This window comes from Idiotropiscis lumnitzeri, chromosome 7 (genome assembly GCF_059441095.1).
Source record: "Idiotropiscis lumnitzeri isolate Australia: NSW breed Sydney's pygmy pipehorse chromosome 7, RoL_Ilum_1.0, whole genome shotgun sequence".
Taxonomy (NCBI): domain Eukaryota; kingdom Metazoa; phylum Chordata; class Actinopteri; order Syngnathiformes; family Syngnathidae; genus Idiotropiscis; species Idiotropiscis lumnitzeri.
In genome coordinates, this window is record NC_142397.1 from 2,389,295 (window position 1) to 2,415,788 (window position 26,494).

General features: G+C 40.7%; 3 protein-coding genes and 1 long non-coding RNA gene across 8 annotated transcripts; 3 read left to right on the top strand and 1 right to left on the bottom strand.

Annotated features, from left to right (window-relative positions):
- The first annotated feature begins 420 nt into the window (after positions 1 to 420).
- Positions 421 to 16,891, top strand: mlnr (motilin receptor). 3 transcript variants are annotated; one of them, XM_088300591.1, is made up of 7 exons: positions 421 to 699; positions 808 to 887; positions 1,844 to 1,973; positions 3,023 to 3,820; positions 5,087 to 5,476; positions 16,663 to 16,746; positions 16,835 to 16,891. In XM_088300591.1, the coding sequence occupies exons 4-5, from the start codon at positions 3,031 to 3,033 to the stop codon at positions 5,428 to 5,430; spliced, it is 1,134 nt and encodes a 377-aa protein (XP_088156717.1). In that variant the 5' UTR covers positions 421 to 699; positions 808 to 887; positions 1,844 to 1,973; positions 3,023 to 3,030; the 3' UTR covers positions 5,431 to 5,476; positions 16,663 to 16,746; positions 16,835 to 16,891. The 3 variants fall into 3 exon arrangements, with proteins under 3 accessions (XP_088156717.1, XP_088156716.1, XP_088156718.1); XM_088300590.1 differs by lacking the exon at positions 421 to 699 and having other exon boundaries at positions 745 to 887; XM_088300592.1 differs by lacking the exons at positions 421 to 699; positions 808 to 887 and adding an exon at positions 1,281 to 1,330.
- On the top strand, positions 5,507 to 20,293 carry LOC148333066 (capZ-interacting protein). Of its 2 annotated transcripts, none has more exons than XM_088300595.1 (6): positions 5,507 to 6,035; positions 16,663 to 16,746; positions 16,835 to 16,900; positions 16,971 to 17,051; positions 18,067 to 18,300; positions 18,896 to 20,293. In XM_088300595.1, exons 1-6 carry the CDS (start codon positions 6,030 to 6,032, stop codon positions 19,223 to 19,225), a joined length of 801 nt encoding a protein of 266 aa, XP_088156721.1. In that variant the 5' UTR covers positions 5,507 to 6,029; the 3' UTR covers positions 19,226 to 20,293. The 2 variants fall into 2 exon arrangements, with proteins under 2 accessions (XP_088156721.1, XP_088156719.1); XM_088300593.1 differs by lacking the exon at positions 5,507 to 6,035 and adding an exon at positions 8,929 to 9,142.
- LOC148333067 (uncharacterized) lies at positions 10,912 to 18,601 on the bottom strand. 2 transcript variants are annotated; one of them, XR_015844237.1, is made up of 4 exons: positions 18,424 to 18,601; positions 18,002 to 18,347; positions 14,563 to 14,903; positions 10,912 to 12,822 (listed from the first exon to the last, which is right to left on the bottom strand). It is a non-coding gene; the product is annotated as an uncharacterized LOC148333067 (long non-coding RNA). The 2 variants fall into 2 exon arrangements; XR_015844236.1 differs by lacking the exons at positions 10,912 to 12,822; positions 14,563 to 14,903 and adding exons at positions 15,505 to 15,690; positions 15,829 to 15,867.
- A 155-nt stretch (positions 20,294 to 20,448) lies between the features above and the next one.
- c15h3orf52 (chromosome 15 C3orf52 homolog) lies at positions 20,449 to 26,344 on the top strand. The gene is made up of 7 exons (XM_088300047.1): positions 20,449 to 20,769; positions 21,667 to 21,738; positions 22,019 to 22,084; positions 22,313 to 22,445; positions 22,891 to 23,051; positions 23,466 to 23,536; positions 24,459 to 26,344. Exons 1-7 carry the CDS (start codon positions 20,713 to 20,715, stop codon positions 24,652 to 24,654), a joined length of 756 nt encoding a protein of 251 aa, XP_088156173.1. The 5' UTR covers positions 20,449 to 20,712; the 3' UTR covers positions 24,655 to 26,344.
- The last annotated feature ends 150 nt before the right edge of the window (positions 26,345 to 26,494 follow it).

The following is a 26,494-nucleotide window of genomic DNA, read 5'->3' on the forward strand; positions in this document are numbered from 1 at the left end:
TTTTCTTTTTTTTTCTTGATCCTAAATAACCATTTTTAAAGGCTTGATTAGTGGCATATTCCACTTCATCCAATTGGTCGAATCATGAAATCTACCATATTTTTCAGACCATAAGGCAAAGTGAAAACCCTTTAATTTTTCTGTTTTAAAAAAAAATGTGCAATATGTAATTTTTTTCCCTCGATTTTTTGGAAAATATATGGCGCATCCTTTAGACTCTCCTCCCAAACGAAACATATATTTTTAAACATTTTTTTCATACCGTACTTTGTTTTAGGTTTTTTTTTTCCTCCAGATTTTTTTCAAAAATGTAATAGTCTTCCATTGAATTTTTTTTTTTTCCTCCTTCAGTCTAGGGAGTCAGACCAAACAGGCGGCTCTTGCGTAGGAGGAGAAGGAAGGTTTCGTCACTGAGTAGCTAAGACAGAGCTGGTGTCGAACAGCGCCAGCAAACAAGAAGAGATTGCTGATTTCACGTGATGGATGCTTTCATTAATGAGCGGCCCGGTTGTTTTGCACGCAGCTGTCACCGGGCTGAGGCGGCCACAACGATGAAGAGGAGAGATAACCGCAACGCTGGTCTTACTTCTGATTCATATCCAGTTTAAGGTCCATGTACTAGTCCGCTCTTTGTCCTCACGAGTAAGACCAGTGACAGCTGGAGTGGGCTAACTCCTTTTCTGCTCATTTTGTGGGAGGGTGAATTTAATTTTTATGGCTGCAATAAAGTGCAAGGGTGTCAGGGGGGTGGGGTGGATTTATAAGGCAATGACTACTTGTTTTGTTTTTTTTACTGGTTTTCCTCAGATTTTGGACAATTAGGACCCTGGATTTGGATCATGTTGATATTGGATCAAAGCTGTCATTATCCCTAAATTGCATCCCAGGTCAGTATTTTCTACATTGCCAAAATATTCCAGCTTGTTAATATTTTAATAAAGATGGCAACATTCCCAAAAACTACCAAATAGATCAGGGATACGCAATTGGAGTCCTTTGGGCCCCTTGATTAATTTAATTAATTAGTTTTTTTTTTAACTCGGGAAATGGAGGTGAAAATCTCAGAACGACCAGAAATTCAAAATATTATGAGAAAAAAAAGTGAAAGAATCTTGTCAATATTCAAATCTGTTGCTGCCAAACTGTGAATATGCAGTGGTTGACTAGTGCTAAGTTGCAATATCGCCATTCACCACTAGATGGCAGACATGACTTAGTTGCCCTCATACTGGGTCGTATACTGCTCTAATCTTCAATGTGAGAAGGCAGATTTTGTTGTGGATTTAGAACGATTTGCAGGACAAACAGTACCTCGATAATACATTGTTGGGTGAGTTGATTTTTGTGAAAAAAATGTCTAAATAAAGTTTATTTTTATGCAAGAGAGCTCATTGCACTAGGAAAAAAATATTTTGTTGTTTGCTTTTTGGGGGCTAGGATAGTGGAATTTTTTTATTCATGCATTGGGAGATGCATACACAAACATGAAATATGTTCGGTTATGTCCATATTTAAAATGATATTTTGTCATGCATTTGGTTAGGCCTTTGTAGCACTGTTGAAAATGTGGTTATCATAATAATAATAATAGTTTCAATTTAATGGGTGCAGCCATCTTGGAAGTGGGAGTTGGCCGAGGTTTGAATCAGATTTGAAAGTAAACCTTGATTTCTTTTCTCGCTTCATTTCAATGACAAAAAAAATCTATAATTAAATACTCCAAATAGCTTTATTCCGCATCCTACTAATGTGCTGAATCGTATTTCTTAGTGTGGAAAAAGAATCTCCTAGTCCCCTCCTACACGTGCATGTTAACTTCTTCCCATTGTCATCATTCAATTAGGGGACAAGCTCCCCTTTAGGAGCAGGAGGAGGAGGAGGAAGAGGAGCTGCTCTCCGCTCTTGTCGCCAGATCATCCAAATTATCGTTTGTTGCCGGACTGCAAGTGGAGATCCTCGCTTTGATTTTACAGGTAAAGCCTTTCATTCCGCATTGTTGTGAATTTATTTGTAAAGACGGCATTGATGGATGTCCGCGTGAACATTGTGAAGGTGTGCCAAATAAAGTGTCCTGTTTTGCCAGCGTTCTAATGTAACCAGTGGTGTGGCCAGTTGGTACTTTAATTTGTATTTTGTCATTATTATTTGTACTGTTATCATTATTTTTTTTTGTCTTTCTAATTTGAATGTTAGTATTTTGTGTTTTTTTTTCATTTGGACATTCATTGTTTATTCATGTTGTTAGCATTTTTTTAAATTAGACTGTTTTTTTTACCTTATTGTAATCACTTCTTGTTTGTAGTTTGTCTAGTTAGTCTTTTTTAATATTTAAAAAAGGTTTTCATACTGTTAATAATGTTTGTTCTATTTTTCTAGTATTTGTTAATTTAATCCAACTATATTTTTGATTTTGTTATTAAGATTAGGGCTCTATTTTAATTATTTACACATTTTTTATGATGCTAGTATTTATATTAGAGCTTCTATATATTTTCTCCAATTATTTCGAATAATTTAAATTTATTTTAATGTATATTTTTTCTCTTTTTTTAGTTTATTTATTTTTATTTCAATAATTTTTCAACCATACTGTGATAACACTTAAGATCAAAAGTGAATAAAAAGGAAAATCTTGCATACTCTATCAGCTGAAGTCTGCACGCCATTGTTCTAATGCGTACTAGAACAGCTGAACTTTATTTAGGGTTAATCAGAGGCAAATGATGGCAGGTGTGCGCTGCCATCCAGTTCACACTTTGAATTTGATTGGTTCATTCTGAACACATACCTCCTCCAGATTGACTAAATTGTAACTAACTAAGCCACTGCAATGTCATTAACTGTAACTAAATGAATAACTAACTCACTTCAACTATGTAACTAACCAGTTATCAGTAACTAAGTAATTAAGGCAAAGAAAAAAAAATCTAAAAAAAAAAGAGTCAGAAAAATCCTTCTAGAAATGCGTTTTGTTGACTTTTTTTTTGTCTGCACATTGCATCTTAGTATTGTATTTTCTCAGAAGTGAAGATGCCCTGGACCAGACCCCAGGTGGGACTCCAGTCGCCCGACACGTCCGATCCTCCGGGCGACGTCGCCGACGGCGGCGTGGGCGACCATCACTACGAGGGCTCCCTGTTCCCCACCTCCACGCTGATCCCCGTGACGGTGATCTGCGTGGCCATCTTGGTGGTGGGCGTGGCGGGCAACACCATGACCATCCTCATCATCCAGCACTTCAAAGACATGAAGACCACCACCAACCTGTACCTGTCTAGCATGGCGGTGTCCGACCTGCTCATCTTCCTGTGCCTGCCCTTCGACCTCTACCGCCTGTGGAAGTACGTCCCGTGGCTGTTCGGCGAGGCCGTGTGCCTGCTCTACCACTACGTCTTCGAAGGCTGCACGTCGGCCACCATTTTGCACATCGCCGCCTTGAGCGTGGAGCGCTACCTGGCCATCAGCTTCCCGCTTCGCACTAAAGTCCTGGTGACCAAACGCCGCGTCCACTACATCATCGCCGCCCTGTGGGGCTTCGCCCTGGCCTCCTCCACGCCCACGCTCTTCCTGGTAGGCGTGGAGTACGACAACGGGACGGGGGCGCGCGGCGGCCAGTGCAAGCACACGGACGGCGCCATCCACTCGGGTCGGCTGCACATCATGCTGTGGGTGTCCACCGGCTACTTCCTGTGCCCCATGCTCTGCCTCGTCTTCCTCTACGGCTCCATCGGCCTCAAGCTGTGGAGGAGCCGTGCCGACGTGAGGGGGCCCGGCGCGCTCGCCAGGGAACGCTCGCACAAGCAAACCGTCAAGATTCTCGGTGAGTGGGTGCACTCAAGAATTCTTGGGAAAAAATTGTACATTATTTCCCAAATGCAAATATTTGTGATCTTTTTTTTTTCTTGCCTTAACAAATGCTCCATGTTTGTGGCATGCTAATTATCATAGCCGATATTCGATATTTTGACGCGTATCGGCGGAAGATGTTTTTTTTTTTTTTTTCTTCGCCAATAAACGATCAAAACTGGATTATTTGGAAATGTTAAATTCCCTGCGGGTACTGAAGCTGAGTTTAGGATGGTGTTTGTTTTTTAACTCAAAATACAGATAATAATGACAAGTAAAAAAAATAAAATAAATAATAATAATAAATGATAATAATTAATTAAAAATAAATAATAATCATAAATAAATAATTTCCATTATATTGACATTTTCCAAAACTTTATTTACTGTACACAATTTTAGGCAGCTAAAAAAAAAAGGTTTCAAACAAAGGGTTAGGTTCCAAGACAGGGGTTATTGTTTCAAAATAGTTTCAAATTATGGTTCAAAGTCATTAGTTACCCAAACTAGCAAGGATTTGGGTGTCAAAGTAGGGTTGCAAGGATGTGTTAGGGTTTCCAGACAGAAGTTGTTTGAAAATACTATTGCTTGCTTGCCTTAATTGTTGTTGTTAGTCTCCACAAGTGATTTATCAACCTTTGTCTTCCTGTCTCCCTGCTTAACCTTTTTGCTGTCCTGTCACACACACTGAATAATGTGCGTGCGTGCGTGTGCGCGCCCACTAATTGTTCTCTGTAAAAAGCAGCACGACAGCATCTTTATTCTTTTCCGATATTGTTTTGTACTCCTCATATTGCCATCGCCTCGCGTGAGTATATTGATGGCATCCGATCGTCCCGCATGACTGCTCATCAATCAGGCCTAACGACGCTTTTCACTCTCATCTAATCTGCCGGCACTCGTTGCGCCCGCGTAACGTCACACGGGCAGTAAATCTCTTCCAAGGAAGGTTTACAGCTTGGAGAAAGCTTTTCACACAAAATCCCGTCCGTGTCATTTGATGAAACAGTCACAGTGACTTGAATAAGGATAAGCAGGGCCGGTGCTACCCCTTCTGGGGCCCTAAAATGAAAAGTCAGATGGGTTAGGGTAACACAATTACATCACAAGACTTAGATAATGATATTCACCCCTCAAACCCCCAATTGGCTGCTTTTTGTCGATTTCAAAAGCGTGAAATCCATTCAATAGAAAACGTCCAGGTCTAGTGGCGTTTCGTGTGTGTGTGTGCTCCCCCTAGTGGTGGTGGTGTTGGCCTTCATCATCTGCTGGCTTCCCTACCACATCGGCCGCAACCTGTTCGCCCAGGTGGACGACTACGACACGGCCATGCTGAGTCAGAACTTCAACATGGCTTCCATGGTGCTGTGCTACCTGAGCGCCTCCATCAACCCGGTGGTGTACAACTTAATGTCGCGCAAGTACCGCTCCGCCGCCAAGCGCCTCTTCCTCCTTCACTGGCGGCCCGGATCCCCCCTCGACCACCATCGCGTTCGCCAGAGCCAGCGGTGCGCCGCCGACCCCGTCGAGAGCCTCAACGGACCCGCCGCCCAACGTCTCCGTCTCGCCGCCATTGAGCGTTGAAGGAGAACTCGACGGAAAGTCCACGCCAGGAAGTTTGAAGATTAAGGTAAAGAGAGAGAGAGAAAAAAAAAAGATCTGAACACAAAGCGGGTCGGCATTTTTCTAAGTGGCGATTTTGAAAATGGCGTCCGCTATGGTGGGGATTTTCCGTTCACTTACAAAAGAAATTGAATAGCATTGATTTTAACATTATAATATGTGAAATAGAAAACATAAATACCATCACCCAATTCAAACTCTAAAATTGATTTTTATTTTTTTTAAGTACAGCGTTGCCTTGAGACACTAGTTTAATTTGTTCTATGACCACTTGTATCTCAATCTTTTCACATTAAAATGAATGGAAAAATAGCACTCATAATATTTTACTTCATAAAATTATCCAGTAATGATAAAATTAAACAGAATTGAAAAGAACTAAATGGTTTTGCATCCATTTAATTGCCATTTTGCTGCTCTTTCTGTTGTGCCCACCTTGGCCACTTGGAGGCAGTATAAGACTGACGAACGAATGTTGTATTTATTGAGACGTCTCAAGTTCTTTCACCTCATCAGTACGGCACTAATATGAGTTGTTCTTTGCAGGGGATAAACACTAGATGACCGTGAGTACTGTTATTGTCTTTCTAAATGTATTGTTGCACTGTTAGTGTTCATCGTGTTGCTTCAAGGTTAGATGCTTGATTAGCATCGAGTTAGCGAACTAAAAGGCTAAGCTATGTGGTCGTTTTAAGTGAGCACGGCGTAATTCTCTCGGTTTTAGGTTGAGTTTGACAGTAAAATTGAGTTGCGGGTGGCATTGAACTGCTTGACGCGTCTTTTTTTCTGAAAATTTGTTGACTGTTTTCCAAACTGCTGCTTATTTATTGTGAAGTGATTTGAGTTGAGCTCCCTGTCGCCATACAGTGCTCGTATCACACTTCAAAATGTTGACTTGCATTACGTATGTTAGCGTTTAAAAACGGAAAAAGACAACTGGACCATATTTTCATTCTGTCTGTTCTTCCCCATCGTTTCCGATGTCATTAGAATGTGTACCTAATATTGTGGCCCTGGAGATTCTCGTGTGTGTGACGTGGTCTACATGCTGACGTTTTCCACGATTTTACTTCAAATCTTATTGCTCGAATGGCCCAAAGAAGTTGTCTTTGTTGGATTTCTCGTCACAATATTCATGTCCGCTGCAGTTACAAGAATTGCAATATTACATTTTAGTATGGACGACAATGTTTTAATGTTGTGATTGCTTTGCTTTGAAATAAATCAAAAATGTGTGCACGTTTGAACAACTTTATGGTTGCATGAATCATGGAAACAAAAGTCAGGTCCCTGTCAAAGCAAACAAGTTTGTGTTTGTGTTGCGCACGCATGCTTTTTGGTGTGGGAAGGCCGAACAATCATTTAGGAATTGTAGTTTACTTTTACTTCATTACGCAATACTTTGTGACCTTTTTAACATCTTTCTGTCCACAAATACGCCATATATTAAAAAGCAAAACTAAAACAAAAACTAATCAAAATTAAGGCGAAGCATTTTCCAAAACATAAATACAAATACAACCTTACAAAACCTTTTTAAAAACTAAGTGAAACTAAGTTCATTTAAAAAGCAAAAGTCAACATGAAATTAAAAAAAAAAAAAGCAGAACTACGCACTCATCGTGAGGGCACCAAAAAAAAAATAGTCACTAAAAAAAATAAAAAGTAGTCGGCGTCAAGCCAAGCAAGTTGTGTACGTCAAGTGTGTAAGTGTGCGTGCGAGCGCATGTGCCAGTGCCAGCTGATGCCCTCGAGGTCCTCTTGGGCCCGCCACGTACGTGTCTGGAACGGCACGTAATGTGACACGCTGATCACATTACGGAGGCTCTGACTCGAATCCGCATCACCATATTCAAAGTAATGGCTCCTCTAAGTGCATTTGGACGCCGGTGAAATGATGTCAGCTTGTCAGCGACCGGTCGAGCGGCTCCTCAGCTGTGAGAGCTAAAGTCCTCCTCTTTTCGGGTCAAACAAACGTGCATTTTCTTTTTCAGTCACGCTCTTTATTACGTGCTGTTCTTCGCCGTCGATCACAAACTCACACACACACACACACACCGGAGCCAGAGGGGGTGTGCGTGTGTGTGTGCTGTGACTCATCGTTTCCAGGCTGGCACCTCCTGGCAGGCCAGCGTGCGTCTTCACTTTCACGCCGACCAGATGCATCGGCGCAACGAGATGAAGGTCGCAACGTCCTAAATTGGTGGACAAGTGGCCAGACCGCCTCTTGTGTGTGTTTGTGTGACCGAAAGTGTCATCGTGCCTCCGTCGAAACCTTTCGCACATGCCGCCGACATGTCACTGACCTCAAGTGACCCCAATCACACGGTAGACGTTCAGATTTGCAGGGAAGGTAAATTCAATTCAATCAAAGTAAACACGAGGCAGGTAAATTGAATAAAATGAAAACCGAATTATTACAAACACCTCTTGGTGGGTTAATTTCGTTTAAATAAGTCGCACACACGTACACGAAAAGCCTCTGTCAATAGATCAATGTAGGAAACTTAGTCATCGATGACATGCATTTGTCTTCATGATCACCAGAGGGCGCTAAAGTAAAACCTTGTGGTCTCCCCTCAGCAGTGTTTGTCAAAAGTTTTAACTAAAATAAATATATATGTATTGCGCATAAATTTAAAATACAATTACCCTAAGAAATGAAAAACAAACACTTCAAACAGTGAATACAAATGTAATGCGCCTAAAAGTTAAATACAACTGAAGCGTACTGAAGCAATCGTTCTTTCGCCCACCACTAGAGGGAGACAGCGTTGTACTAGTTTTATCCGCGCCTCACGTCGACAATCTGTCATTGTCAGCATGTTATGTGACACAACAACAACAACGTCAAATGTCATTTTCAAATGGATGCAGATGTGACGCGTGCGCCTTGCAGCAGCTTTACATTAATGAGCCACTTCCTGTTTAACCGTTTGGACGCATGTGGCCCCCCCATACAAAGTCTCTAACAACAACAACACGTGATTTTATTTGTCACGAGTTATCTTTTTTTAAATGTGACAAGGATGTATTCATGTGACCTACGATGATTGACATTTCCTGTTGTGTGTCGCCTCAGACTGCTGTTTGATGCTTAAGGCAAATAAGTATAAATACAAACTAATGCACGAAACAATGAAAATAACCAGTATCATTTTAATCGCCGAAAGTGAAATGCCACACAATCGAATGAAAAAAAAAAGATAATGTGTGGTCTGAATATCGTAAAATATAAAGTCAATATTTCAGTGTTCTGTTGAAATGGGTCTGTTTTTCAAAATGAGCGCAATGATTATTGAACGTTTCATTAAATAACTACTTTTTTTAAAGGCGTAAGCAATGTTATGTTTGGGAAGGCAACAGGACGTAAAGTCAGTAAACTAGGAAGTGTAGAAGTGAAGTCTTTTATTTTGAAAGTGTTTTTAAAGAAGTAGTATTCCTCAAGATGGCTGACTTGATGGCACTCGGAAAAGCAGCGTGATTAAAAGTCGCCTTCCTCCTCGTCGCCGATGGGGCTCATTTATGTCCGGATATAAACACACAGCTCCACATGCACTTTTTTTTCATTTTTCTTTTTCAACTACAAGACTTGACATAATAAGACAGAAAAATAAGGAGAGAGAAGAATAAAGAAGGGATTCTCGAGTAAGCGACATTCTCCGGGATGGAGGTAACAACTCATTTATTTTTTATATATATATTTTTATCTTGAACTCGTTAAATCTAACTTGTGTGTCATGTTTTATTTTGAATGATCAACAATGTTTATGAATTAGAGATTTGTAACGGTAAGTGAATTGAGCAGAAAAAAAATCAAAAGATTAAGATGAGATGAAAAAAATGGCTGTAATTTTTTTTCACGCTAAATCTAGCTCAATTTTTTACAATGTAAAAAGTTTAATTTGAGTGAAATGTACATGTGTAAATAAAGTCAAACAAAAAACCTTACATCTCAATAAATGAAAATGGAATTTAAAGCCATATTTGTAGCCATGGCGCAGTTGAAGCCTGAGCTAAATAAAGCCTGCTAAATAATTATTTTTTTAAATCATCCAAAAAGTTTTAAATTTGGTGGAGTTTAATGAATTAAATAAGAACTGACCAATAGATAAAATCATATTTCTAACTCGATTGTTGTTTTAACTTGGGCTAGGTTAAAATGGCTTGTGCGTTGTGGTTTGTTTTGTATTTTGCTTGGCAAAATATTTAGAAGTTGATCTTGAGTGATGTGGAGATAAATTAAAATGAATGTTAACGTCTTCGTTATTGCTCAACTTATTTAATTGATGAAAATGAAAAGTTTATTTCTGTCAGTTGAATCAATTGAAATATTAATTTTAGTATTTAATTATAGCACAATTTAACGGTGGCATTTTTAGTCTGCTGCTTGTATTCTTATTTCTCAGAAAGTCACTAAATTGATTTTTGGGTGTGGAGAATATAAAGTAAAATTTTACTCCGCCATTTTAGCTAAAGCTAGCTAACGTCAACCTGTCTGCTTTGTCTAGAAAAGTTAAATATTGTTAAGACAACCTGTTTGTCATACAATATTTCTCTTCTCAAGTCGAATTAGCGCTAAGATCATGCTTCGGAAATTAGCATTTAGCATGTTTTTGACAGCCAAATTTCTCGCTTGCCACTTAAGCAACCTTCGACCTTTTTTAACGGTGCAATATAAATTGATGCTATTTTTTCTAATTAATTGCGAAAAGCATTCTATCAAATAAATAATTGGACACATTAGACATTTAGTCCAAATATGAGCTTTTCTCTTTGTCAATATTCACTCAAATAACGAGCTAGCCACTTTTGCAGTTTTGTAATCATTAACTCGGAAGCCATATTAGCCTCTAAACGTTCAATCAAAAAACGAGCTAACAACTTTAGCTTTTAAAGCGGCGGTGACTAAAGTAGCTTGCCACTTTAGCCTATAAACATTCATTTAAATAAATTGGCTACTTTTTTTTAGGTATTTAAATGTAACATTCAAGATGGAACCGCTTTTGCTCCATTAAACTCGAGTACGGTATTTCCCTCTTTTTTCCCTTTTTGTCTGGCGACTTTTCTGTGGTAATTCCCTGATGGCTTTTTTAGCAGCCTCCTCCCTGTAACAGCAAAACAAGCCCTCTTTTTTTTTTTTTTTTTAATGTAAGTGTTTCATGTGTGTCATGAGGGGCCGGCCAGCACGAGTTCTGATTGGGACACCAGATTCTCGGCGTTAGCGGCGAATAACACCGCAGGAGAACTAAAGTAGATTCCTTTTGTAACGTTGCGTCATGACAAGTCATTTGACTTGTTTTGGGGCCGGCGACGTCGTAGTAGAGCTCCTGATTGGCGGCAGATGTCGCAGCCGATGTGTTTTGTTTACAGGGTGGATGCCTGTAACTGTGATAGGAAACAGACTCAGCACATCGGGAACAGATGAAAGGGAAGGTTTATTGGATGAAGACAGTCATCTGTACAATAATTCGATATATATCTTGTTTTGTTTTTTTTCTTTTTAGGAAAGTGTTAGTTTGGTAGTCCATCTCTTTCGGAAAGTACAACAGTAAGAGTTTGTCTTCATTTTAGGAAAGTGCAACATCAGTAAATTATTTTTTTTATTTAGGGAAAAGTCATTTGTTTGGCTTGACTTTTTTTTTCTCGCTACGTCAAAGTCAGTGTTGCTTTCAAGAAATTGCAACATTAATATTTTGTCTTCCTTTTCGGAAAGTGCACCAGAAATGGTTTCTTTTCATTTTAAGTAAGTGCAACATCAATAGCTTTTTTTCTTTTAAGGAAACTACAAAATCAGTGGGTTGCATATTTTGGCATTTTTATTTAGTTATTTTTTTCCATATGGAGCCAAACACACCAGCTACTTCCTGCTTTGGGATACTTTGGATGTTTGGTGGTTTGGAATGAGGTTTGCAAACCGTTCTGTATGCACAAATGGTGATTGACAAACATGGTGTCACATTTTCCTGTAAACGCCTCCATTTGCTTTAAAAAAGAAAAAAAATCCAGCAAACCACATGGATGTTCTATTTGGGATGTCCAGACAACAGTTAAGCAATGTGACTGAATTTGTGCTCTACTCCAAGTGGGCGTGCGCCGTGCGGGCAGCGGGGGTGGTACCCTCATTAGTTCCCCACTGCTAAAGTGTTCTTGAGGAGAATCCTCCATCCTGCTGGTGCACCACTCAAGTCGGAATCTGGCTCGGTGTGAAGTTCTTCCAAAAGTGTGATGATGTCTTTGGAGCTTTTAATGGGGCTGCTTTTGCGCTCCGCTGCCTTTCCAGATTTGCCATCACAACGTTGTGGTCTCTAAGGACTCGGGCCGGGCATTCCCAGAGTTTAGAACGATTCATTGAGGGCCGTCAAGAAGTTTATAGTTTACTATAAATGCCACAAGATGGCGACAAAGCACAAATTCTGTCTAAATGAAGCTCCTCAACTCACATCAGCATCGTTCCTTGGCTAATAGGATAGCAGTAATTGGTGTCAAGGAAGTATGGTGGCATGTATCAAGTTACAATGGGAATTTGCTGCATTTCTTTGTTGAGTGGCTTAAAAAAAAAAAAAACCCAAGTTACAGAGGCCTCCTATTTCTAATTTTTCTTGGTTGTGAAGGCAACATACTGGCACTGTGGCACACTTTATTTTTAGAGCAAAGAATCTTTTAGCTGTTTACTTTTTTGGGAGTAAAGTTGCGTTAATTTTTAAATGGTCTGAGAGTGTTTGGGGTTCAAATTTCATTTAACATTTTTAGCATTAATATAGTCGATTACTCCAATTTTTTTCAATATACTTTCTAGACACCAATTACTACTTTCCTATTAGCGTCTTTTGTGGCCTCTCGGCTCTTCAGATAAGGTGTCACAGAAGGAGTAGAAAAAGTAGGTTAATGGGTTTCCAACAATGGGTGAATTTGTGACGAGCTTCACTACTGAATGTTTGCGTGACTGCCATCTTCAGGCGTGGCATACGTATGACAGCCTTTTTTTTTTTTTTTTTTTTGCTCGTCCGTGTGACTAAGGACTCCCATTATTCTTGGTCGCTGTTGTGTAAATTTACTTCAAAATGAACACGTAATGTGTTTTCTTATTCTGCTATCAGCAAAGAGTCAGACTCTTAGCCTTGCAAGTTTCCGTGTAAAACGTGCTCTGGTCTTCCGAGATAGCCGGGGCGGGAACCACAGAGTCGTGGATAAGGAGGCCCGAGAGGAGGAGGCCCAAAGTGACGACATTCAGAGTCAGCTTGAAAAGGTTCATCTGCAGGTTGTTGTGGAGCTGAAAAGCAGCTCCAGGAAGAGGAAATGTCGTTATCTGGACTTCACCGTCGGCTTCCTCAAGCAGCCGCTCGCTGCTGCCTTTTTTGGGAGGATGGAGAGCAAAAAAAAAAAAAAACAATCAGTGCTTCTCCTCGGTGGCTCAAAGTAAAGAAATATTTTATTGCTGCATGCAAAGACCGTAACTTCACAGCAGAGAGACAAATTTGCTGACGTGTTGTTTTCCAAAAATGGACGCCAGTCGGAACAAAAGTTTCATCGCTCCTGGTGTGTTTTGGTGACTTCCAAATTGTTCTAATTCCAAAATATTGTTCATATAGATTTTATTATTTTTTTGCCAGCCTAAAAAAAAAATCTCCCATTATTTTTAAATTATTATTTTAACAGTGAATTAAAAAAAAAAAGTAAGAATAATCTAATTGCAATTTTAATTTAATAAGCGATTTTATTTTATTTTTTTTTCAAGATCCTCCTCCCCAGATTTTTTTTAACAAACACAAACGATAGATGGATCTTTATTACAACAAACAATATTAGATTGATCAAACAGAAATGTTTTGGCCTTTAGAGGCAAATTGGTGACCTCAAATCTAAATCTTTTTTTTTTCATTTTTAGGCAACTGGCTAGCTCCTTTCTCGACTACAATTTTGAACAGTAATTCCTTTTCCGTTGCCGGCCCCTCTCTTTGGAATGACCTCTCGCTAAACGTTATTCAAGCCCCCCTCGCTTAAACCTTCAGTGGCATTTATTTTGCTCTCTGTCGCTTCGCTCACACTCGCACTGCGTGTGAAAGCAGAGCGGAACAGCGAGCCATTCAAGCCGAGGCTTCACGCCGGCCAAAACCATCCTCAGGTTTTCCGAGAGAAAACATTTCGATGGCTGCTGGTCCTCGTAGCACCTGTGCGCAAACTCGTACGTGAGCTACGACATCCCAGGAGTTTTTTTTTTTTTTTTTCCCAAACATTATCGTAAGCTAGCGTAGGTAAGTGATTAACTCCGGCAGATTCCGTCCATTGATGACCATTTTTATGGTTGCTAAAAATCAGATCCTCTCTACGCTGGTCACACAAGTCTCCAAACGATTAAGCCGTCATCTTTTTTTTTTACCGATTTGTTTCCGATTTCTTGGTGCACTGCTTCCATAACCGTGAGATCTCTCAAGATTCTCAGAAAAGTCGCAGCCTGAGACAATAGCCGGCTTTGTGCCGTCTTCTGCCGGGTCATGAGAAAAAACCTCATGTGCACGTCGATAAAACAAAACGCCTCCCGCCGGGGATTTGAGCTCATCTTGTGATGAACAAAGCTTATCGAAACATTTCCCTTGAGCGAGGGGCTCCAATCGGGAAAGTGACTTGGAGCAGAAAGAGACGAAAACACGGACATCGTGATCGGTGGCTGGAGTCTCTGACTTCTCAAGGAATACACCGCAAATTTCCAAGGTGGCGCATATGACAGGAAGCAACATCAAACTTCAACAGTGTCGGCTGTTATTCGGCCTTGTGATCTTAATGTTGTCAAATGGAATCAAGCGTTCCCCAAATGCCCTGAAGCCGTCAAATTCCTGCTGTGTCGCTTGGGCGAAGCCGTCTTTTGGATGACTACTTTTGCAACTGAAAGAGATTTTTCCCTTCTGCAAATATTTTTTTGTGTCAATCGTTTAGGTCATTTCAATTCAGGATTTAGAAAACAAATATGGCGTTGCAAGCCCCCTGACATCAGCCGCCCCTGCAAATCTTTGCCGTCTATATCCGTCAATGGCAGTGAATGAGTTAACCAGCTTTAGCAAAAAAAAAAAAAAAACGTCCGAAACTAGCTTGTACCTTTTCCCATCTTGGTTTCCTTATATAGATGAGCTTTGCCGTTGGATGGATTTTTAGTATGCTGCAGTCCAGATGTGCTCCTGCCCATCTGGGGACCCCCCTGCCCCCCCCCCCCTGCATCCACTCCATCAGTCCCAAGGGCCAGAAAAGGCAGGAGGGGGCTTCGGCAGCAGAGTAGCAATCCAGGCTGCCAGGCTTTGTTTCCCAGGCCTGTCCTGCCCCCAGAAATAGTTTGCCGCGCTCTCTCCCGCAGTCATCCACAAATTCCCACTCCAGTTCCACATACTGTACATGTAGAAGATTGCTAAATATGGCTCGTGGTGCAGAGGAGCGGGCATGTGCTGAGGAGGAAATTTGAGGTGAAAAAAAACAATGGAGTTAATGTCATCACAGTTCGGGAATGATGGGCTTAAATCAGATCAATAGTAAGAAGGGCAACAATGTTGATTTTTGAATTAGCTCAATACTGTCTCCAGTGGCACACTTTGTTGAGATCCTATTTATTTTTGCAAAAGATTACTTGAAACTTTTCAACGCACAGCGGTTTTCTGAAGCAAGCAATGTATTGTTTTTTTATTATGATTTTTTTTTTAAATTTGGTAAAACTTGACCGTAAAGTGGTTATCACTGACTGTTGTAATATTTCTTTGCTTGCACTTTTCACTTCAACATATTTTTCATTTTTTTTGGTCTAATTTTGACAGAAAAAATTGGACCAATCACCGTCTGCAGAAGAAAAAAAAAACAATGAAAATGTTCTAATCAAAAAAAGTTGACACAATATTTTTAGAGCAGCAGTGCGCATGGGGGGGGGGGGGGTCAACGGGGCGGCGGCCTCCCCGGGATTTTCAATGCTAGTCCGCAGGCAGTGCTCTTGTTTGACTTTCAATTTAGGAAAGACTGCAAACTTTTCATTCTATTTTGTGTTCAGTTGGACAAAATGATTTAACTGAACTGTGATTTTTTTTTTTTTTGTGGAGGCGGTCATGAAAGCGTTAAAGGGCTTGAAGGAGTGGGGGATGGTCCCATGGCGTTTTCTGGGCCGTGCTTTAGGGTGTCGGCCGCTGATGCTGTGAAGTCATGCGTTTGGGCGGCGGCGGCAGCGGTGAGGTCATGCTGACAACACGACTGAGGGAAAAAACGGGGAAAAAAGCTTGCGATTAAAATGTGTGCGTATCTAGCTCAGGCCATGGTTTGTGTGTACGTTGCCATGGGTTACGCTTGAAAGTGTACATGCAGGCTGGGAGGGTAGGCGAGTGCTCTCACCTAAGAATTGGAGGCGGCTGCTTGGACACCTGTGGCGCCCTGGCAGAGGGAGCGAGAGAAAAAGAGAGAGGCCAAAAAAAAAGAGGCTAAGATCTGATTGGACCCAAAAAGAAATCGAACATCCACATACTGGGAGCAACGCAGCCAAGACAAACGTGACAAAAATCAAAACAATAGAAAAAAAATGTCACGTCAGCACACACACATTGGAAGCAGTGCAAACAAGCGAAACACGAGAAATGAAGAGAACAGACTGGTGGCAATAAATTAAAGAAAGTGTTACATATTTGCAATATGTAACAAGAATAGGAAAAAAAAATAAAATAAGGGCAGGGTAATGTTTTTTTTTGCAATGTTTTCCATTTTAAAGTTTTTTTAATGGGAGGTTGATGATGGAAATCCAATTTTTATTATGATACATGTTTATATATTTTCTTGAAATTTTCATATTCACACCATCAGCTGTCCTGCTTCACTGTCATTGTGAACACAAATGTATGCGATCATACATGAATATAAATAAAATGATCAGTTTCCATTTTCCACGGAAACAAATTGAAGTTAGCGTGCACCAGCCACATTTTTACTGGATATTTTCACAGTGGTCAGAGTGACATTTAGCATGATAAATTAACAATTTAAAGTGTGCAAATTGATTAGCCCAAAAAAATGAAAACAATAACCCAACTGTATGCTCAAGTTCCGTGTTTTTCTGATATTATATTTGACTGGGAGCCATTTGATGCATACTGTCCCCACTTCCGGGATCTTAAAAGCATTTGAGGTCATGGAAGGACAACAATCAATAATTTGTGTGCTTTGTTGCCCAACAAGGATTCTCCATCCAAGCTGTCGGTGTCCGAGCTGGCTGGCAGGTTCAAAGTTCATATGCTGCCCATGCCCGCCTCTCACGATGAGGTTAGAACAGTTAAATAGATTTGACTCGAGTTCCACAAGCGACACATATACTTGCATTGTAATTTATTTTTTTGCTCTTGTTTTGCAGTCACCCTTTCGACGAAAACCTCCACGTTCGCTGAGGTTTCCCAAAGATGATGTGCAAGAATCTAATGTGAGTCATTTTACAGCTTTCATGAATTGTATGTAAGTTGATGAGGTTTTTTGTTGTTGTTGTTTTCCAGACTAACACGAACGGAACGCTCTCCACGAGTCCTGTTCAAACGAGAACGAAAAAGAGCTCCGCCATCATCGAGAGACTTCAGGTACTGCTCTGCTGCCACCTGCTGTTCAACTACCGCCACTGCAACATGTCAATCTTGCGAGAGGGGTGAGGGGTGATGAGCGCTTTGGATGGGGAACACTTGTCCATGTTGAGCTCAGATTAACGAGCCAGTAATGGGATCACGGGCCCGCGGGGGCCTCTAGCGTGGCTCGAAATCGCCAGCGTTGTCACACGCGTCGTGGCAGCCATGGGACAAAAAGGCTGCCGCTTTTCTCTCTTCTTCTTCTCGCCGGTGCAGGTAGGACCGATGTTTGTTAGTGGGCCGCTCGTTTGAAAATTGACTTTGCTTTTTTTTTTTTTAATTCCCAATATGTATGCTATCGAGTAGGAGTGCTAAATTTATTTTGATCACAGGCCACCTCTGTTGTGACTGTGAAAAAAAAGTAGTTCCCTTGTGTTGCATCAAACACTCGTGCTGACATATTTGGATACCAAACCAGACAATATTTATATAACTGCTAACACGTATGTAATTACGCGCTCTTTCTTGACATCAAATTGAATTTGAAATAACATGTCATGGAAAATTGAGACATACGTAGAAAGTTTTACTAGTAGTGTTCGATTCGTGTTGCAAAAGGATTTGTTGAAACAAGTGCTTGTAATGTCTTTTAAAAGTTTCTGTGAAGATTTTTTGCCAAAATGAAAAGAACAAACCCCATTTAGCAAGTAACACGACGTCGTCAAAACACTTAATTTTTTTTTTGAGTGTGTTGCATCAAGTCACAGGTGTCAAACTCAAGGCCCGGGGGCCACGTCTGGACCGCAAGCTCATTTTATGTGGCCCGCCAAGGGCATATCACGTGCATCAACTTCCTGTTTCTAGCACATTTTCTTCACTTTTAACAACATTGAGATATAAGATATTGACATTTATTTGTTACCAATACTCCCCTTTTAAAATAAATTGTTGAACAAACAATTACTTACTGGCTGCTGATTTCAAAACTGGCTTTCCATCAATTTTGTTTGGCTTTCCATCATTTCGCTCACAGGCCAACCTCGCTTTGTCGCCTACGACCCTGCTGCCATCGCCCAAGGGCGCCGAGGTGAACCGACAAACTGATTTGCCGCCACCGCTGCCCCCCGTCGCCGCCGCCGCCACGACCCCGCTGAGCCCCACCCTGCGGCCCACCGCGCTGACCGTGGAAGAGGAGGGGCCGGCTCAGGAGGAACCCGTCAGCTTCGACAGCCCTCCTGAAGGGGCCTCGCTGCCCAGCTTCCACAAGGTGACATCACCCCGCCCACCTCAACATTCTGGTGCAGTTGCTTTCTCCTATGTTGCATTTTCAAACAGTATTTATTGTGTGTGTGCGTGATCATGGTGATATAATCAAGGTTAGGCCACTTACCTTATTTTATCTTACTTAGCAGTAGATTAAGTCCGATTAATCCCCACTGAAGGCCTCCGTACCAAAAGAATGGCGTGCCACTGTTTGATTTTGTAACCAATCAATTGCCTTGTTTATTTGAACTGCACACGTGTACTACGACACTTATTTTCTGTTGTCGCCTTGACACGGACTCGCTCGTTAGGCTATTTGCGGAGCGAGCGGTGACGTCACACGGCGCCCATGGCGTGTTCGCTCAGCAGGTGTCGCTCGCCTCAGATTAGCCTCAGAGGTGTGCGCCATTGAAGACGTAATCCTATTAGCCTTTAGTGTCACTCCGGGTGAGAGGATTTCTCACGCAGACGCACAGACACACAAGCTATTCTGATGGATGTATGATCAATATGATAAACTGAAATAGAGGGCTTTTGGTGCAACTTGCCACCCTTCATCTGCTTTTGAGTAAAGTCAACGTTTCCCCCTCATCTGCCAGACTCGAGTTCGGCTGTCGTTCAAGAGGCGTCCGCCTACGAGACAGCACAGGAGGTCGATGGGGGAGGAGGCAGCGCTCTTCGGCGGCATCCCATCGCTGTTTGAATCGCACTCGCCCCAAGCCAACGGGGATGTCGTTTTACAATGCCCGGACCGGGTCACTCGGTCCAAACATGGCGAGGGGGATGATGGTGACGAGGAGGAGGACAGGGACTGTGAGGAGGAGCATGGGGAGCGAGCAAAGACCCCCCCGGAGGAAGAAGAGGAGACTCATGGGGAGGAAGTGCGGCCGCAGCACACGGGTGGAGGAGATGCCGATGCGCTCCACTGATGTGTGGACAATGATTCTGACCTCCCAAAAAACGCACAGATTTTCAGACTCTTTCACTGCTCCGACTAAAAGGAAAAGTCGCCTGCTCTGTCGCCCTCAGATGGCTTTTTTTTTTTAGAATATGTGGAGGCATGGAAAAGACACATTATTGTTTATTCTTAGCCTTGCAAGAGCACTAAGGAGCATTAGGGCCACCCTGAAAGTAAAAGAATAAAATGACACACAGAGATGATTAATGATGTTTATTAAGTACAATTTATGAGAATAAGTAGTCATTTTTTTAAGATGTCCAAAAAAAGTTTAAAGTGGATATTTTAAGTGGACTTTTTTTTCCCTCTCAAAAATATACAACTTTATTCTTCTAATTTTACGACTATAAATCAAAAATTATTATCAAAAAATATGCAACAATTGTTGTCAGATTTCAACTTTAATATCAGAACTATACTCTTTGCACGGATGGACTTTTATTACATCCTTTTTTTCTTGACAATACGCAATTTAATTCCCTCAGCAATACTAATTTATTCTCGTATTATGACTTTAATCAGAAACTTTTTTTTTTCCAAAAGTACTCACGCTAGTACTTTAACATAAGGGACTGTATTCTTGTGATATTACAAATTTATTCTTTAAGCTTGAAAATATGAGTTTATGTAATACATAGAACTTCTTTTTCAAATATATTCATTTTTCTTAAAAAAGTATAAAACTTCACTCTTGTAATATTACACGTTCAATTGCAAAAATATACAACTTGTTTTTGTAAAAGACACTTTGCTCTTGTGTTATTTTGTTGTCTTTTCAGTGTGGCCTTAATTTCCCTTTATAAATAAATCTCCCATTCGTAGAGAAGTATCTTGTTTTGCTGAGACAAATATATTGGAATTATATTTAATTTACTGCTTGTGCTTTTTTTTTCATGAACATCTGTCTGGACTCGGATACTAGTCATTAAAAGCCATGACGAAAAATAAACAATTTGCTGTTTGTGTTACATAAAATCTGTCATATTCCAGCAGTAGTTGACGATGCTGCATAATATTCTACAATAAAGTTTTAACTTTTTTTTTCTCCGTCTAAACCATTGACATAGCAGACATCAAACAAGCCGGAAAATAAAAAGAAATCTAACTGACGCATAGAAACGTTTTACTTCCGGGAAATTGACCAACCAGAGCGCTCAGGTGTTGACGTATGATGTGACGTCACAGTGACCGCAATCTGATCCCTGGATCTCACCTGTCTCGTCTCTTGCCTCAAGTTGGTGGTTTGGTGGTAATGTAACGTCGTGTTTCTTGCGTGGTTTTGAACGCTGTTGGCGTGTTTTCAGTCGGAACCGAGTTCAGGAGTTTTTGTACTTTCCTTTTATCTTTCGGTTTAGACGTTTATGCTCCCCGTGGGAAGTTCAGTTTGGTAGTAGTCGAGACGTTTCCGGCTTTGAACTAGTGTATTTTTTTTCCCTCCGCTATTTGGACAACAGAAAGATGGACCTTGAGATGCAAACCGTTAAAACGAACGGGAGCGACGCATTGGGACGTTTGGTGAGTTATCGATGATTTATTTTCTAAAAAAAAAAGTGCACTAAGTAAAAAAATGAGCGCACCTCCTATCTCATAAAACGTGACGTCATCAGATATTTCTTTTTTAAAACGTCTCATTAGGGGCTTTTGCTGAAAATGTAGTACAAATTCACGTCTTACATTTATTACCACTTTAGTTTCACTTTGTGTCAAGTGTGTTCATCTCAAACCTTCTTGTAACATCACGATTCTAATTAGGAATGATGAATGAACAACCTTCTATCTCAAAACTGTACAACTTCATTCAAAAAATGTAAAATTATGCTCGTAATATTGCAACACCAATTACAAAAAGGTCCGACTTGATTTTGATGTATTTATTAGAACTGTAATAACAAATATATCGCCCAAACTTTTTTTCCCTCAAGTGTAGGATTTTTTTAAAACCACCAAGACTCACTAACACCAATAAGAGATTAAATTTGTAAAATCGTGAGGAAAAAGTAGACTTTTTTTCCAGGATCAGTTTCAAGTCGTAATTGGTTGAGAAATAAGTGACAATTACTTTAACCTCCAAAATACACAATTTTTTTCAAAACCAATGTACATTTTTTTCCCTATAATAAATACCTTAATAAATGACTGTAATCTTTACAAATTTTATCTTGAAAATATGACTACTATATTACTAAATAATAGTTATATATTAGTCATTTTTCTCCAGGAAAATGTGTGGCTTTAATATTATGACTATCATCTCAAAATGTCTTTGATCCATCATCCAATATTCTCTTGTCGCAAAATTTCTTTACTCTTGACAAAAAATGTCCGGCCTGTGTGTGTGTGTGTGTGTGTGTCTGTGGGGGGGGGGGGGGGGGGGGGGGGTGCGTGTGTGCGCCTGTGTGTGTGTGACGTCAGGTGACCACAGGAAACGGTGACAGTCGCGCCTATGGATGCCGCGACGAGGGAAGCGTTCTGCTGGGCGCTCAGGTGGGTCAGACACAAGAAGTTGTCACATCTGCAGGAAGTGGTCACTTACAGGAAGTTGTCGCATATACAGGATGTGGTCCGATCCACTAAGTATCCACCCCCGCTGAGAAATTTCTCATGAACTGTGCAGCAGTTGTGTATTTTTTTTGAAGTGTTTGTAAGACACATGATTCACCACGCTGACCAAAAATGATTTTGTCATTTAGACGAAGGGGTTGGCGCTTTTAAAAGAAGTGTGTTGTGTACGTGTGTGTATATACGCGTGTGCGTTGTGTTTCAGAACGGTCACAACGGCGAGACGATGCCTTCAGGATGTGTAGCAACGGAGGTATTCTCAGGTTCTAAGGTGTGACTTCTATTTGAAGAGCTATATAATTATCTGTCTGTGCGTCCATCTGTCCCTCCTTCTTGAAGTGAGCGGGGGACTATTCAAATGGTAAATGATCTTTGATTCGTACAGCTACTATATTTATATTCTCATCTGCAGCGTAGCGGATTCTAACGTTGAGGAATGAAAATAATAGTTTATTTGTTTCCAGTGCGCTGCGCTAAAAGGTGTCGTTCCTTTTGCCAGGAGAGCGCCGCACGGAAGGTGAAGCGGGAGCTGAGCGAGGTGGTGTACGGCAAACTGCGCCTGTGGATGCTGCTCATCTTGCTGGCCGTCGTCATCGTCGCAGTCATCTTCATCTCGTTGGGCGTGTGCTCAGGTAACGCCCCCGAAAGGCAAATGTGGGGGGAAATGTCGTGAGACTCGGGCAGCGTGAACATTTGAAGGCAGGGCCGCTCTAATGTTTTAATGTTACTCTTTATAATTGAATTATAGTAACATTTATGTAAAAAAAAATTCATTTCATTTATTTTAAAAAAATATATAAACATGTTCAATTTTATAAATATTTTGTTACTTTCAGTAAATCATATAACCATTTATTTAATGTCGTACAGAAATAAAAGATGAATAAACAAGTTTTTTTAAATAAACCAACGTTAGGAAAGAACAAAAGTGTGATGCCGCCGCATAAAGTTGCCCGTGATGGAAAAGAGCAAACATGCGATGCTAACCATAGAAAATGAAACGGAACTTGCCTCTCGGTGAAATATAAACAAGAACTGAATGTCGGCCGTGTGGCGCGTCTCCCCCCACGTGCACAGCCATTTACAAGGACCCCGATGAGAAGTTCAACCGGTCATCGTTCCGAGTTGCCCTCCTTTTCAACGGCAGCTTCAGTTTGCCAGGCCTCACCTTCACCGAGGATCTCCTCAGCCTTTCGTCCAATCAGAGCCGAGCTCTCGCCAGCGGCCTGCAAGGCAAGGTGAGACCACCTCTAATTTTTTTTTTTTTCTGAACGCAATACAGCTGCCCAATCAGATTGCACTGATGTCATCACTGCGTTATATATGGCTCACGCTACGCACATTTTCAGCCTTGGAGTTTAGCAATATGAAATTTAAATGAATTTAAATTATGCTTATAAAATAGTTGAATTCATACCATTGTGTTATTTTATCAGAATTAATGATCAACATCCAACGTTTGCTGATTTTGTTTTGAGACTTTTTCCAAAGGCCTTTCTTATTTTCCTTAACTAACTGGAGCACTTGAGACCTGCTTGTACAGCTTTAGCACTAACACGCTAATATGCTCGGAATGCGCTGATGAGCCGTTTGAACCTCGCATGCATGTTGGCGTGTCCCAACCTGATGACCTCTCTTCCTCTCCTACAAAGCTGTCAGACGTGTACATGTCCTCACCCGCGCTTGGACGCTACTTCTCCAAAGCGGAAATTTATGCTCTCCGGTAAGCATGACGTTTCACACTTTTTTTTTTTTTTTTTTTTTTGAGTCTTGAGTTACAAATGCTCGTTGGCGGCTGCAAAAACATAATTCCACATTGTGTGCCTAAACAAGCGACAGAACTTTCAAATGTCTGCTATCTTTGTGCTAACACACAGCACAAAATGCTACAGGGAGGCTTAAAAAAAACTAGCATCCGTGTTTGGAAACTATAAACCTTAAAACAAGGGCCACTTGAACACAAGCAGTGGCAGCACATGCAGATGGAAGATTGCATCGATGCTCTGCCAAGTGCGACGATCATTGCTGACTGCAATGTTCTGAGCTGGTCAAAAGGAGCATCACAATAAAATTGTGATGCAAAAAGTCTTCCATTTGTTACATTATTTTTAATGGCTGTCTATTTTTAGCAACACTAATTTATTTTCATACGTATATAACTGTTGTAGCATAACGGTTCTCAAACTTTTTACGCTCTCCAATAACTATCATCATGACCAACCATCCAAAACAACTCAAATGTACAGAACAAAACTGTGACATTAAATATTTATATTTAAATATATAAGCCAGTGATTCTGTTTTTGACCACTAGAGGGAGCCCAAATACCACTAGATGCATGGTACTTGCTTAAGTATTAGAAAATAATCATTGTGAAGCTTGAACCCAGATTTCACTTGAAATTTTATCATGAATGAATTATTTGAGTTATTTGATGAATTGTGTCAGCCTTATATAAATCATAGAAAAACATAACCAAAGGCAGGCGTGCATATTGCTGTGGCTTTATGATGATAAAGTGAGGCTGAGGCGAGTCCAATATGTTCTTACTGTAGGTTTTTATTCTGTACAATACACCTGCGTTAGTTTCTTTTTACCTAAACAGTGTCGAGAGTGTCGAGCTTGTGGTCGTCTCCTCCCCCAGGAACGGCTCGGTGATCGCCGAGTACCAGCTGACGTTCGTCATGCCCGAGGAGCACCAGCAGCAGCTGAGGAGCTTCACGCTGAGCAGGGAGATGGTGTACAACGTGCTCCGGCAGTTCCTCCACGATCAGGAGGGCCGCGGCGCCTCCCCCTCCTCCTCTTTGTACATCGACCCCGTTTCCCTCAAGTTGTCATGAGGTGACGTTCACAGGTGGGTTGTTGGCGTCGCTTGCGGTTCGACGAGGCGCATGACGCCACGAGTGCGGGGCAATCACACAGTCACACAAATCATCTTCCAAGACCAAGCATTTATGTGGGGTTGTAATGATTCATATTCGGGATGTCAAATAGATACGCCTGCACAATGTCACATGGTCATTGGGTACTCCCGCGGGTGGTTGCCGCTCGATCATGGGGCAAACATGCACGACGCTCACATGGGTGAGTTCCAATCTTTAAATCACATGACATGTAAGTTTGTGGGATTCAAACCCTGATCTCCTGACTGCAAGGATGGCCTCCTCACCACTTTACATCACGTTGCTAATTTCAAATAGAAGAACTACAATACATTGATCATTCAGTTTGAATTCATAGATGGGTTATTCATAAAGATGCTTAAATTGTGTAATTACCAAATGAGAAAATTAAGAAAGAAAAAACATCAAAAGCGCTTCAAAATTACTTTAAATGTATATTTGTTGTTATACATGTATGAAATCAATCTGTTTTATTTATTTTACTTGAATTACTGAGTGATGAAAACACGTTTTGTTGTTTTTGGGGATTTAAACCCATTTCTGCTGACTTTGAGGCCGATTTACCGAACACTATATCCACCGTGCTGCTAATTAAACAGTGAAAAAAAAAAAGTGATAAAAATAGTTGCTAATTTCTCAACGAATCAAGGAAATGCAGTCAAATTGTCTGTTTCTAATATTTTGGCGACCTCACTTCAATATGAGAAACTCTCATAGCCAATTAGATTGTGTAGGTGTACCTAATGAAGTGGCCTGGGAGTGTATATAAGCCACTGGGTGTTGCTTGCTGTCACATAAGTTTTATGATAAAACATATTTGACATGCACGGGCGGTCAAAAATATGTAAAGCAAGAGAGTATTATTGTCTTTGTCAAGGCAAGGCAAGTTGTGTTATTTGTTTTACTTGAACTTTTTTGTTTCATATTACTGGTGACTGTTAGCAAGAGGACGGGCTCGAGGAAATGGACAACGAGCCCTCTTTTTGTTGTAAAATGGAGCGTTATTGATTACGTTTTGTCAGCCTTCCAAGTGTTTTTTTTTTATGGTTGAACCACAGACTCGTACATTGCTGACGCCTCTTAGTCGATTTATTTCAATGATCGCTGTCCAATGATGAGCATGTAAGGAAACTTTTCATCAGATTTGTCATTGTTGTTTTCCAAACCTCATAAAATGTGGAACGCGTCTTATTAACACGTAAATCCACATTTTGTGACATTTATTATTTTAAAAAAAAGTGTAAAATGTTTCCTGTCCCAAGTACGCATTTTCTAAGTTGTTCTTAATAATACAAAAAAAAATCTCACGTTTTTTTTTTTTTGGGGGGGGTTTCGTCTTATTTAAAAGGATTTGTGCTTCTTGCACAAAGCTATTTATTAAGACTTGTCCCTCGCTATCTGATGTGAGGCACTCTTGACTGTTACGCCCGCCAAAACCTCTTTTCTTTCCCGTCAACATGTTTATAAGCGTAGCGCCGCCAAGTGGATTAAACATGTCTGTGCCAAATTGTGGTGAACAAACATCCTGACGCTATTTTGTGTTCATTTATCAAATTACCTCATCGCTATCAGACCAACTGAGGTTGTCTTGGACGCTTCCCATTAAACGCTCTCGACCTGCTGAGTGCGCTTTGCTTTTTTTTTTTTTTTTTTTGCGATATTCCACCACACGAGACAAAACGTAACCAGGTACGTTTTAGCAGAGACAAAACTTAACCAGATAAGGTTTAGCAGATACCATGTGAGCTATACAATTAAGGACATATTAATGCCAACA

Coding starts and splice junctions, on each gene's coding strand:
- mlnr (XM_088300591.1), top strand. CDS start 3,031: ATGCCCTGGACCAGACCCCAGGTGGGACTCCAGTCGCCCGACACGTCC. Junction 3,821..5,086: donor GCAAACCGTCAAGATTCTCG/GTGAGTGGGTGC, acceptor TGCTCCCCCTAG/TGGTGGTGGTGTTGGCCTTC.
- LOC148333066 (XM_088300595.1), top strand. Junction 16,747..16,834: donor TGCCCGCCTCTCACGATGAG/GTTAGAACAGTT, acceptor CTTGTTTTGCAG/TCACCCTTTCGACGAAAACC. Junction 18,301..18,895: donor CGCTGCCCAGCTTCCACAAG/GTGACATCACCC, acceptor CTCATCTGCCAG/ACTCGAGTTCGGCTGTCGTT.
- c15h3orf52 (XM_088300047.1), top strand. CDS start 20,713: ATGGACCTTGAGATGCAAACCGTTAAAACGAACGGGAGCGACGCATTG. Junction 22,085..22,312: donor AGGTATTCTCAGGTTCTAAG/GTGTGACTTCTA, acceptor TCCTTTTGCCAG/GAGAGCGCCGCACGGAAGGT. Junction 23,537..24,458: donor GCGGAAATTTATGCTCTCCG/GTAAGCATGACG, acceptor CTCCTCCCCCAG/GAACGGCTCGGTGATCGCCG.